Source organism: Cyclopterus lumpus, chromosome 23 (genome assembly GCF_009769545.1).
Source record: "Cyclopterus lumpus isolate fCycLum1 chromosome 23, fCycLum1.pri, whole genome shotgun sequence".
In the NCBI taxonomy this organism is placed as follows: domain Eukaryota; kingdom Metazoa; phylum Chordata; class Actinopteri; order Perciformes; family Cyclopteridae; genus Cyclopterus; species Cyclopterus lumpus.
Genome location: NC_046988.1, coordinates 17224107 through 17236606, shown reverse-complemented (window position 1 = coordinate 17236606; position 12500 = coordinate 17224107). Strand labels below are relative to the sequence as shown.

General features: G+C 48.8%; 1 protein-coding gene across 1 annotated transcript in view; it reads right to left on the bottom strand.

The window, feature by feature from the left end:
• cped1 (cadherin-like and PC-esterase domain containing 1) overlaps nt 1-12500 on the bottom strand; it is a 35147-nt gene that overhangs the window by 12742 nt on the left and 9905 nt on the right. Inside the window, exons 3-9 of the mRNA XM_034526313.1 lie at nt 6703-6797; nt 6538-6622; nt 5220-5304; nt 4994-5141; nt 4643-4773; nt 4473-4545; nt 3169-3297 (exon numbers count right to left, since the gene is read on the bottom strand). Coding sequence (XP_034382204.1) covers nt 3169-3297; nt 4473-4545; nt 4643-4773; nt 4994-5141; nt 5220-5304; nt 6538-6622; nt 6703-6797 — 746 coding nt within the window. The remainder of the gene's footprint in view (nt 1-3168; nt 3298-4472; nt 4546-4642; nt 4774-4993; nt 5142-5219; nt 5305-6537; nt 6623-6702; nt 6798-12500) is intronic.

Sequence of the window (12500 nt, the reverse complement as noted above, 5' to 3'; positions counted from 1 at the left end):
TCCCCTGCCTCCCCTGTCTCATCTGTCTGACCTGTCTCACATGTCTCCCTGCCTCCCCTGCCTTCCCTGCCTCCCCTGTCTCATGTGTCTTCCCTGTCTCACCTGTCTCATCTGTCTGACCTGTCTCACCTGTCTCACGTGTCTCCCTGCCTCCCCTGCCTTCCCTGTCTCACCTGTCTCACATGTCTCCCCTGTCTCACCTGTCTCACCTGTCTCCCCTGTCTCACCTGTCTCCCCTGTCTCACCTGTCTGCCCTGTCTCACCTGTCTGCCCTGCCTCACCTGTCTCATCTGTCTCATTTGTCTCCCCTGTCTCACCTGTCTCCCCTGCCTTATCTGTCTCACCTGTCTCCCCTGTTTAACCTGTCTCCCCTGTCTCCCCTGCCTCCCCTGTCTCACCTGTCTCATCTGTCTGACCTGTCTCACATGTCTCCCTGCCTCCCCTGCCTTCCCTGCCTCCCCTGTCTCACCTGTCTCACCTGTCTCATCTGTCTCATGTGTCTTCCCTGTCTCACCTGTCTCATCTGTCTGACCTGTCTCACCTGTCTCATCTGTCTCATGTGTCTTCCCTGTCTCACCTGTCTCATCTGTCTCACCTGTCTGACCTGTCTCACGTGTCTCCCTGCCTCCCCTATCTCATCTGTCTCATGTGTCTTCCCTGTCTCACCTGTCTCCCTGCCTCCCCTGTCTCATCTGTCTCATGTCTCCCCTGTCTCACCTGTCTGACCTGTCTCACGTGTCTCCCTGCCTCCCCTTTCTCCCCTGTCTCACCTGTCTCATCTGTCTCACGCGTCTGCCCTGTCTCCCCTGTCTCCCCTGTCTCACGTGTCTCCCCTGTCTCCCCTATCCCACCTGTCTCCCCTGTCCCACCTGTCTCCCCTATCCCACCTGTCTCCCCTGTCTCCCCTGTCTCACGTGTCTCCCTGCCTTCCCTGTCTCACCTGTCTCAGCTGTCTCATGTGTCTTCCCTGTCTCACCTGTCTGACCTGTCTCACGTGTCTCCCTGTCTCCCCTGCCTCACCTGTCTCATCTGTCTGACCTGTCTCACGTGTCTCCCTGCCTCCCCTTTCTCCCCTGTCTCACTTGTCTCATCCGTTTAATCTTTCTCACCTGTCTCCCTCTCTCACCTGTCTCACCTCTCATTTGTCTCCCCTGCCTCCCCTGTCCCACCTGTCTCCCCTGTCTCATCTGTCTCACATGTCTCCCCTGTCTCCCCTGTCCCACCTGTCTCCCCTATCCCACCTGTCTCCCCTGTCTCATCTGTCTCCCCTATCCCACCTGTCTCCCCTGTCCCACCTGTCTCCCCTGTCTCATCTGTCTCACATGTCTCCCCTGTCTCCCCTGTCCCACCTGTCTCATCTGTCTCCCCTGTCTCCCCTGTCTCCCCTGTCCCACCTGTCTCATCTGTCTCCCCTGTCTCCCCTGTCTCATCTGTCTCCCCTATCCCACCTGTCTCCCCTGTCTCCCCTGTCTCACGTGTCTCCCCTGTCTCCCCTATCCCACCTGTCTCCCCTGTCCCACCTGTCTCCCCTATCCCACCTGTCTCCCCTGTCTCCCCTGTCTCACGTGTCTCCCTGTCTCCCCTGTCTCATCTGTCTCACATGTCTCCCCTGTCTCCTCTATCCCACCTGTCTCCCCTGTCCCACCTGTCTCCCCTGTCTCACGTGTCTCCCTGCCTCCCCTGTCTCATCTGTCTCACATGTCTCCCCTGTCTCCCCTATCCCACCTGTCTCCCCTGTCCCACCTGTCTCCCCTGTCCCACCTGTCTCCCCTGTCCCACCTGTCTCCCCTGTCCCACCTGTCTCCCCTGTCTCCCCTGTCTCACGTGTCTCCCCTGTCTCCCCTATCCCACCTGTCTCCCCTATCCCACCTGTCTCCCCTGTCTCACGTGTCTCCGTGCCTCCCCTGCTCATCTGTCTCACATGTCTCCCCTGTCTCCCCTATCCCACCTGTCTCCCCTATCCCACCTGTTTCCCCTGTCTCACATGTCTCCCCTGTCTCCCCTATCCCACATGTCTCCCCTGTCTCATCTGTCTCACATGTCTCCCCTGTATCCCCTATCCCACCTGTCTCCCCTATCCCACCTGTTTCCCCTGTCTCACATGTCTTCCCTGTCTCCCCTATCCCACATGTCTCCCCTGTCTCATCTGTCTCATCTGTCTCACATGTCTCCCCTGTCTCACCTGTCTCCCCTATCCCACCTGTCTCCCCTATCCCACCTGTCTCCCCTGTCCCACCTGTCTCCCCTATCCCACATGTCTCCCCTGTCCCACCTGTCTCCCCTGTCCCACCTGTCTCCCCTGTCCCACCTGTCTCCCCTGTCTCACATGTCTCCCTGCCTCCCCTGTCTCATCTGTCCCACATGTCTCCCCTGTCTCCCCTATCCCACCTGTCTCCCTTATCCCACCTGTTTCCCCTGTCTCACATGTCTCCCCTGTCTCATCTGTCTCCCCTGTCTCATCTGTCTCACATGTCTCCCCTGTATCCCCTGTCCCACCTGTCTCCCCTATCCCACCTGTCTCCCCTGTCTCCCCTGTCTCACGTGTCTCCGTGCCTCCCCTGCTCATCTGTCTCACATGTCTCCCCTGTCTCCTCTATCCCACCTGTCTCCCCTATCCCACCTGTCTCCCCTGTCTCACGTGTCTCCCTGCCTCCCCTGTCTCATCTGTCTCCCCTGTCTCCCCTATCCCAACTGTTTCCCCTGTCTCACATGTCTCCCCTGTCTCCCCTATCCCACATGTCTCCCCTGTCTCATCTGTCTCGCATGTCTCCCCTGTCTCCCCTGTCCCACCTGTCTCCCCTATCCCACCTGTCTCCCCTATCCCACCTGTCTCCCCTGTCCCACCTGTCTCCCCTGTCCCACCTGTCTCCCCTGTCCCACCTGTCTCCCCTGTCTCATCTGTCTCCCCTGTCTCATCTGTCTCCCCTGTCCCACCTGTCTCCCCTGTCCCACCTGTCTCCCCTGTCCCACCTGTCTCCCCTGTCCCACCTGTCTCCCCTGTCCCACCTGTCTCCCCTGTCTCCCCTGTCTCACGTGTCTCCCCTGTCTCCCCTATCCCACCTGTCTCCCCTGTCCCACCTGTCTCCCCTGTCCCATCTGTCTCCCCTGTCCCACCTGTCTCCCCTGTCCCACCTGTCTCCCCTGTCCCACCTGTCTCCCCTGTCCCACCTGTGTCTGTGTGCGTGTCTCTGAGGACAGGTGCAGGAAGCGGAGTGTGTCCTCCAGGATCAGGTCTTTGGTGATCTGTCCGTCAAACGTGTCGTGGCTCAGAGAAGAAAACGTCAGATCAGTTTCCACCTGAAGAAGAAAACATGCTGCTGAGCCTCTGCTGCCCTCTGGTGGACATTGAGGGTCTGGACCTGAAGACCAGCTGATCTCAGGACTGTAAGAATCATCATCACCTCAGGAGGTGAGGACGGAAAGAAATGTTATCAGGAAGCTAAAGAGAAGGTAAGAAGGAAAGGAAAGGAAAAGGTGAGGAAGGAAACATTATTGGGAAGAAAGGAAGCTGAAGAGAAGGTAAGAAGGAAAGGAAAAGGTGAGGAAGGAAACATTATTGGGAAGAAAGGAAGCTGAAGAGAAGGTAAGAAGGTTAGAAGGAAAGAAGGAAAGGAAACGGTGAGGAAGGAAAATTATTAGGAAGCTGAAGAGAAGGTAAGAAGGAAAGGAAAAGGTGAGGAAGGAAACATTATTGGGAAGAAAGGAAGCTGAAGAGAAGGTAAGAAGGAAAGGAAACGGTGAGGAAGGAAAAGGAAGCTTAAGAGAAAGTAAGAAAAAAATGAAACGGTGAGGAAGGAAAATATATTTGGAACAAAGGAAGCTAAAGAGAATGAAAGAAGGAAAGAAAAGGAAACATGTAGCAACATGCTAAAGAGCATTCACTCGTATGTGTTTTCAAAATAAAAGAGATTCCTGCTCAATGTGTTTTCAAATTAAAAGAGATTCCTGCTCAATGTGTTTTCAAAATAAAAGAGATTCCTGCTCAATGTGTTTTCAAATTAAAAGAGATTCCTGCTCAATGTGTTTTCAAAATAAAAGAGATTCCTGCTCAATGTGTTTTCAAATTAAAAGAGATTCCTGCTCAATGTGTTTTCAAATTAAAAGAGATTCCTGCTCAATGTGTTTTCAAAATAAAAGAGATTCCTGCTCAATGTGTTTTCAAATTAAAAGAGATTCCTGCTCAATGTGTTTTCAAATTAAAAGAGATTCCTGCTCAATGTGTTTTCAAAATAAAAGAGATTCCTGCTCAATGCGTTTTCAAAATAAAAGAGATTCCTGCTCAATGTGTTTTCAAAATAAAAGAGATTCCTGCTCAATGTGTTTTCAAAAGAAGAGCAGGACAGCGATCAGAGAGACAGCAGTAGTTTGAACTGTGGAGCTGTTCTTCTACACACTTAGACACTTTATTTTGAAGGGTCACAATCCATAGATTGGTAATATGAACATAAAGAGGCCAACAGACTCTCTTTCACCTGAACTACGACAGGTGTGATGGAGCCGCTGAAGAGCAGAGTGAAGGTCAGTAGCTGGTAACACAACACACACCTGCAACACACCATCAATAATCGATCAATCAATAACCACACTAAACCTTGATTCACTTAGTTTGTGTCATCTCTGTGAGGAGCTTGTTAATATTTACCGGTTGAGAGTTTGTTGCTTCTCATTGGTCGACAGGGCGGCCAGCAGCACGTCACCTGTCACCTTCTTTATCTGCCCCAATGCATCATGGGATGCGGTCGGTCCCAGCTGCTGCAGCAGGAAGTCCCTGAGCTGAAGAGCAGCAGCGAGAACGTTCAGTTAGAGGATCAGAAGAAAAATGTAGAAATAAAACAGGAAAATATAGTTCCTAAGAATAAAATGTAAAAACAAAAAGTAACAATTAAATCAAATTAAATCAAATAAATAAAAAATATATCAATATAATAAATATACAAATTATAATAATACAAACAATAAAAAAATACCTTTTGACCAAAAACAGGTGTTTTACCTTTGTGGGCCGTCCATGCGGCTCCTGATTGGTCGTCACCACGCTGATGTCATGCAGGAAGGAAGTCAGGGGCTTCACTGATGTCACCAGGACGTAAATATTCACCATGGCAACCAGAGCAGGAGGCGGAGCTCCAGCAAGTGAGCCTCTGACAGACAGGAGAAGAAAGTGAACACACAGACAGGTGATCACAGTGACGCTCACCTTGTTGACAGACTATTCTCACCTGCTGGCTACTACTGAGTCCTGAGGATTCTGCAGCTTCTGATTGGTCGATCCACAGGCATGTGGCATCATGGGTAATTCTGATTCTGAGACAATGGAACAGAAACAAGTATGTGAGTCTTTGAAGCTGCTGGCTGACACCTGACAATTTCAAAAGTCTCAGGTGAATCTTGAATGGCAGTGAGCTCTTATTTTGAAAAAAGTAAATAACTCATCTGTTTGGACAAGTACGAATCCCGTGACTGTGATAACCTGTCAACTGTTTCCTGTGCGAGTCACCTGGACAGGTAACCTGTCAACTGTTTCCTGTGGGAGTCACCTGGACAGGTAACCTGTCAACTGTTTCCTGTGGGAGTCACCTGGACAGGTAACCTGTCAACTGTTTCCTGTGCGAGTCACCTGGACAGGTAACCTGTCAACTGTTTCCTGTGCGAGTCACCTGGACAGGTAACCTGTCAACTGTTTCCTGTGCGAGTCACCTGGACAGGTAACCTGTCAACTGTTTCCTGTGCGAGTCACCTGGACAGGTAACCTGTCAACTGTTTCCTGTGGGAGTCACCTGGACAGGTAACCTGTCAACTGTTTCCTGTGGGAGTCACCTGGACAGGTAACCTGTCAACTGTTTCCTGTGGGAGTCACCTGGACAGGTAACCTGTCAACTGTTTCCTGTGGGAGTCACCTGGACAGGTAACCTGTCAACTGTTTCCTGTGGGAGTCACCTGGACAGGTAACCTGTCAACTGTTTCCTGTGGGAGTCACCTGGACAGGTAACCTGTCAACTGTTTCCTGTGGGAGTCACCTGGACAGGTAACCTGTCAACTGTTTCCTGTGCGAGTCACCTGGACAGGTAACCTGTCAACTGTTTCCTGTGGGAGTCACCTGGACAGGTAACCTGTCAACTGTTTCCTGTGGGAGTCACCTGGACAGGTAACCTGTCAACTGTTTCCTGTGGGAGTCACCTGGACAGGTAACCTGTCAACTGTTTCCTGTGTGAGTCACCTGGACAGGTAACCTGTCAACTGTTTCCTGTGTGAGTCACCTGGACAGGTAACCTGTCAACTGTTTCCTGTGCGAGTCACCTGGACAGGTAACCTGTCAACTGTTTCCTGTGCGAGTCACCTGGACAGGTAACCTGTCAACTGTTTCCTGTGCGAGTCACCTGGACAGGTAACCTGTCAACTGTTTCCTGTGTGAGTCACCTGGACAGGTAACCTGTCAACTGTTTCCTGTGCGAGTCACCTGGACAGGTAACCTGTCAACTGTTTCCTGTGCGAGTCACCTGGACAGGTAACCTGTCAACTGTTTCCTGTGCGAGTCACCTGTCAGGTGTGATTGAGTGTAGAAGTGACACAGTCCTCCACCTGCATCAGAAAAGGCCTCAATTATCCTGGGCAACAAGTTCACCTGAGGACACAGAGACACAGGTGAGTGCAGAACAACTCAGGTAGCACCATGTGACTCTCTGATGGACAGGTGAGTCTCACCGTCTGATGACGCTGCAGGTGAGAGAAGGAGATTCTCCTCAGAAAGCTTCTCCCTGAACTACTGAGACAAAGCAACAGGCTCCACCCCCTCACACCTGTAACCAGAGAATAGACAGGAAGTTACAGCTTAGAGAAAGACAAGCAGATAGACAAGCAGAGAGACAGACAGACAAGCAGACAGAGAGACAGACAGACAGACAAGCAGATAGACAAGCAGAGAGACAGACAGACAAGCAGACAGAGAGACAGACAGACAGACAAGCAGATAGACAAGCAGAGAGACAGACAAGCAGACAGACAGAGAGACAGACAGACAGACAAGCAGATAGACAAGCAGACAGACAGACAAGCAGATAGACAAGCAGAGAGACAGACAAGCAGACAGACAGAGACAGACAGACAGACAAGCAGATAGACAAGCAGACAGACAGACAAGCAGAGAGACAGACAAGCAGAGAGAGAGACAGACAGGCAGATAGACAGACAGAGAGAGAAACAGACAAGCAGACAGACAAGCAGACAGACAGACAAGCAGAGAGACAGACAGACAAGCAGACAGACAGACAAGCAGATAGACAAGCAGAGAGACAGACAGACAAGCAGATAGAGAGACAGACAGACAAGCAGACAGACAGGCAGAGAGACAGACAAGCAGACAGAGAGACAGACAGAGAGAGAGACAGACAGGCAGATAGACAGACAGAGAGAGAAACAGACAAGCAGACAGACAAGCAGACAGACAGACAAGCAGAGAGACAGACAGACAAGCAGATAGACAGACAGAGAGACAGACAGACAAGCAGACAGACAGGCAGAGAGACAGACAAGCAGACAGAGAGACAGACAGAGAGAGAGACAGACAAGCAGACAGACAGTCAGGCAGAGAGACAAGCAGATAGACAAGCAGAGAGACAGACAAGCAGAGAGACAGACAGACAAGCAGATAGACAGACAGAGAGACAGACAGACAAGCAGACAGACAGGCAGAGAGACAGACAAGCAGACAGAGAGACAGACAGAGAGAGAGACAGACAAGCAGACAGACAGTCAGGCAGAGAGACAGACAGAGAGAGAAACAGACAAGCAGACAGACAGACAGATAAGCAGACAAGCAGGCAGACAGACAGACAGACAGACAAGCAGGCAGACAGACAGACAGATAAGCAGACAAGCAGGCAGACAGACAGACAGAGAGACAGACAGACAGAGAGACAGACAAGCAGAGAGACAGACAGACAGACAGATAAGCAGACAAGCAGGCAGACAGACAGACAGACAGACAGACAAGCAGGCAGACAGACAGACAGACAGACAGAGAGACAGACAGACAGAGAGACAGACAGACAGTGAGACAGACAAGCAGAGAGACAGACAGACAGAGAGACAGACAGACAAGCAGGCAGACAGACAGACAGACAGACAGACAGACAGACAGACAGAGAGACAGACAGACAGAGAGACAGACAGACAGACAGAGAGACAGACAAGCAGAGAGACAGACAGACAGACAGACAGAGAGAGAGACAGACAGACATACAGACAGATAAGCAGACAAGCAGGCAGACAGACAGACAGACAAGCAGAGAGACAGACAGACAGACAGAGAGACAGACAGACAGACAGACAAGCAGAGAGACAGACAGACAGACAGAGAGACAGACAGACAGAGAGACAGACAAGCAGAGAGACAGACAGACAGACAGATAAGCAGACAAGCAGGCAGACAGACAGACAGACAGATAAGCAGACAAGCAGGCAGACAGACAGACAGACAAGCAGACAGACAGTTGCTGCTATAGGTGGATAAGTCATGCTTAGACTCAACGTTTGATAAATCTAGTGATGAAAAGCGAGAAGTGTTTTTTGTGGGTGATTTAAATATTGATTGGTTATTGATAACCTCACAAAGAGCTTGATACCCACTGACGGCTCCTCCTGCTCTGAGAATTATATGATGAAGGATAACAACTGCCAATGTGATGTAGAGCTGAGAGGATGTTGTTGTCTCTATTGATAGACTGGCTGGTGTAGACCATCTAGAGGGTGAACCGGGCTGGTAGAGACCATCTAGAGGGTGAACCTGGCTGGTAAAGACCATCTAGAGGGTGAACCGGGCTGGTAGAGACCATCTAGAGGGTGAACCTGGCTGGTAAAGACCATCTAGAGGGTGCACCTGGCTGGTGAAGACCATCTAGATGGTGAACCTGGCTGGTAGAGACCATCTAGATGGTAGACCTGGCTGGTAGAGACCATCTAGATTGTGAACCTGGCTGGTAAAGACCATCTACATGGTAGACCTGGCTGGTAGAAACCATCTAGAGGGTGCACCTGGCTGGTAGAGACCATCTAGAGGGTGAACCTGGCTGGTAGAGACCATCTAGAGGGTGAACCTGGCTGGTGTAGACCATCTAGAGGGTGCACCTGGCTGGTGGAGACCATCTAGATGGTGAACCTGGCTGGTAAAGACCATCTAGATGGTAGACCTGGCTGGTAGAGACCATCTAGATGGTAGACCTGGCTGGTAGAGACCATCTAGATTGTGAACCTGGCTGGTAAAGACCATCTAGAGGGTGCACCTGGCTGGTAGAGACCATCTAGAGGGTGAACCTGGCTGGTAAAGACCATCTAGAGGGCGAACCTGGCTGGTAGAGACCATCTAGAGGGTGAACCTGGCTGGTGTAGACCATCTAGAGGGTGCACCTGGCTGGTAGAGACCATCTAGATGGTGAACCTGGCTGGTAAAGACCATCTAGATGGTAGACCTGGCTGGTAGAGACCATCTAGATGGTAGACCTGGCTGGTAGAGACCATCTAGAGGGTGCACCTGGCTGGTAGAGACCATCTAGATTGTGAACCTGGCTGGTAAAGACCATCTAGAGGGTGCACCTGGCTGGTAAAGACCATCTAGAGGGTGCACCTGGCTGGTAGAGACCATCTAGAGGGTGAACCTGGCTGGTAGAGACCATCTAGAGGGTGAACTGGCTGGTGTAGACCATCTAGATAGTGAACTGCTTCTGATCAGGTATCTACTCCAATGTGTCACCTCTTCAACAGATGCTTAATGAACGGTGCTCAAAGGTCTGGAAAGTGTTGAAGGTGATTCCAACACCAAATGACAATAAGTCAGCCTTCACATGTGCAATTAGTTCACTGCCCATTTTGAGCAAATTATTGGAGAAAATCGTTTGCAAACAAATGCAGGATTATTTTATTCGGAATAAACTCATTACTAGTTCCCAGCATGCATACAGACAGATTCACTCTACAGCAACTGCCTAGCTAACTGGTGATTGGCTGATACAGATGGACAATAAGAAAATGGTGGGCAAAGTCTTGCTTGACTTTAGTGCTGCATTTAATGTAATAGACCATGATATTATGATTACTAAACTTGAAAGTTATGGATTCAGCATTATGGAACTCTATTGGATAGTCAGTTATCTTTCTGAGAGATCACAAAGAGTCTTTTATAACAGTAGTTCATCAGACTATAGATACGTTAGCTGTGGGGTTCCACAAGGAAGTTGCTTAGGCCCCTCACTCTGTTCACAAATGATCTCCCTTTGTCAATGAAGAATGGCAACATGGTAATGTATGCAGATGATACAACACTGTATAGCTATGCTTCAAACAAACCATTCTGAATCAGGACCTGGAGAGAGTGTCTGATTGGGTGAAAGTGACCCTAACAGTATTGTGTTTGGCTCAATGGTGTCAGACTGGGCTCTAGAACAGGTCAAGAAGACCAGACTACTGGGTTAGGCTTGGACGAACAGTTGTCGTGGTCGGAGCACATTGACGGCATTGTCACTAAAAGTAGGAGGGACAAAGCGATGACCAGGAAGTGCTTTACTTATTTAACTCTATTGTACGTCAGGTGTTACAGTTCTTGGTCTTTTGTCATCTGCTATACATTCATATGGTCAGCAGCTGCTAAGAAGGACATGAACAGACTACAACTGGTTCCAGATCAGCACTCCAGTCTTCAATAAGAACTGGATGGTTCTCAGTGGAAACTAAACTTCACTACAGCCTTCTCTTGTTTTTCAGAAAGGTAATATTGAATCAGACACATTAATATTAATTCAATCAGTTACAATATATATATATATATATATATATATATATATATATATATATATATATATATATATATATATGTAACATGTAACAGACATAACCATGACACAAGGAACTCTAGTGTAGGTCACTTGATGGCTCCAACCCCAAGAGCAAACCTCCTCAAACGCACAGTTACTGCTTGTAGTTTACTTCCTCCTCATAACTCATACAGATAATAATCATCATTTAAAAAACAATTAAAGGCCACTAACCACTTGACATGAACTACTTGATGTTTTCCATCACTTTTGTATTCATCTGATCTTTCTTTGGATACATTACTGATGTATTACTGCTCTTTATTCATGTTTATTATTCTGTTTGTTTCACGTCATGTTTGCATGTTTTACATTTTGTCCGTTCTGTGGACTAAACTAATAAACTAAACAGACAGACAGGTTGGAAGGCAGACAGACAGGTCCACAGTGAAGCTTCACACTTCGTCTCTTTAGTAAAAGAAACGTTGGAACTTTATTTCAAGTTTAAAGAAATAACAGCCGGCAGGCAGAGAAAGAGACAGGAAGCAGCCTGTCAAATGACCGAATATGGGCACAACATGTGGAAGTGATTGTGGAGGAAACAGGAAACCAAACAGTCCACTGTTTGGTCTTTGGAGAGAAGTTGCTCCAACAACACAAGACAACTAGAGAGCAATGCTACAGAGCAACAGCAACATGACAGAGCAAGAGCAACATGACAGAGCAACATGACAGAGCAACATGACAGAAACATGACAGAAACATGACAGAGCAACATGACAGAGCAACAGGACAGAACAACATGACAGAAACATGACAGAGCAACATGACAGAACAACATGACAGAACAACATGACAGAGCAACATGACAGAGCAACATGACAGAGCAACATGACAGAACAACATGACAGAACAACATGACAGAACAACATGACAGAGCAACATGACAGAAACATGACAGAGCAACATGACAGAGCAACAGGACAGAACAACATGACAGAGCAACATGACAGAGCAACATGACAGAGCAACATGACAGAACAACATGACAGAGCAACATGACAGAGCAACATGACAGAGCAACAGGACAGAACGACATGACAGAACAACATGACAGAACAACATGACAGAACAACATGACAGAGCAACATGACAGAGCAACAGGACAGAACAACATGACAGAGCAACATGACAGAACAACATGACAGAACAACATGACAGAACAACATGACAGAGCAACATGACAGAACAACATGACAGAGCAACATGACAGAACAACATGACAGAGCAACATGACAGAGCAACAGGACAGAACAACATGACAGAGCAACATGACAGAACAACATGACAGAACAACATGACAGAGCAACATGACAGAGCAACATGACAGAAACATGACAGAGCAACATGACAGAAACATGACAGAGCAACATGACAGAGCAACAGGACAGAACAACATGACAGAAACATGACAGAGCAACAGGACAGAACAACATGACAGAACAACATGACAGAAACATGACAGAACAACATGACAGAACAACATGACAGAACAACAACATGACAGAAACATGACAGAGCAACAGGACAGAACAACATGACAGAGCAACAGGACAGAGCAACATGACAGAGCAACAGGACAGAACAACATGACAGAGCAACATGACAGAGCAACATGACAGAGCAACAGGACAGAGC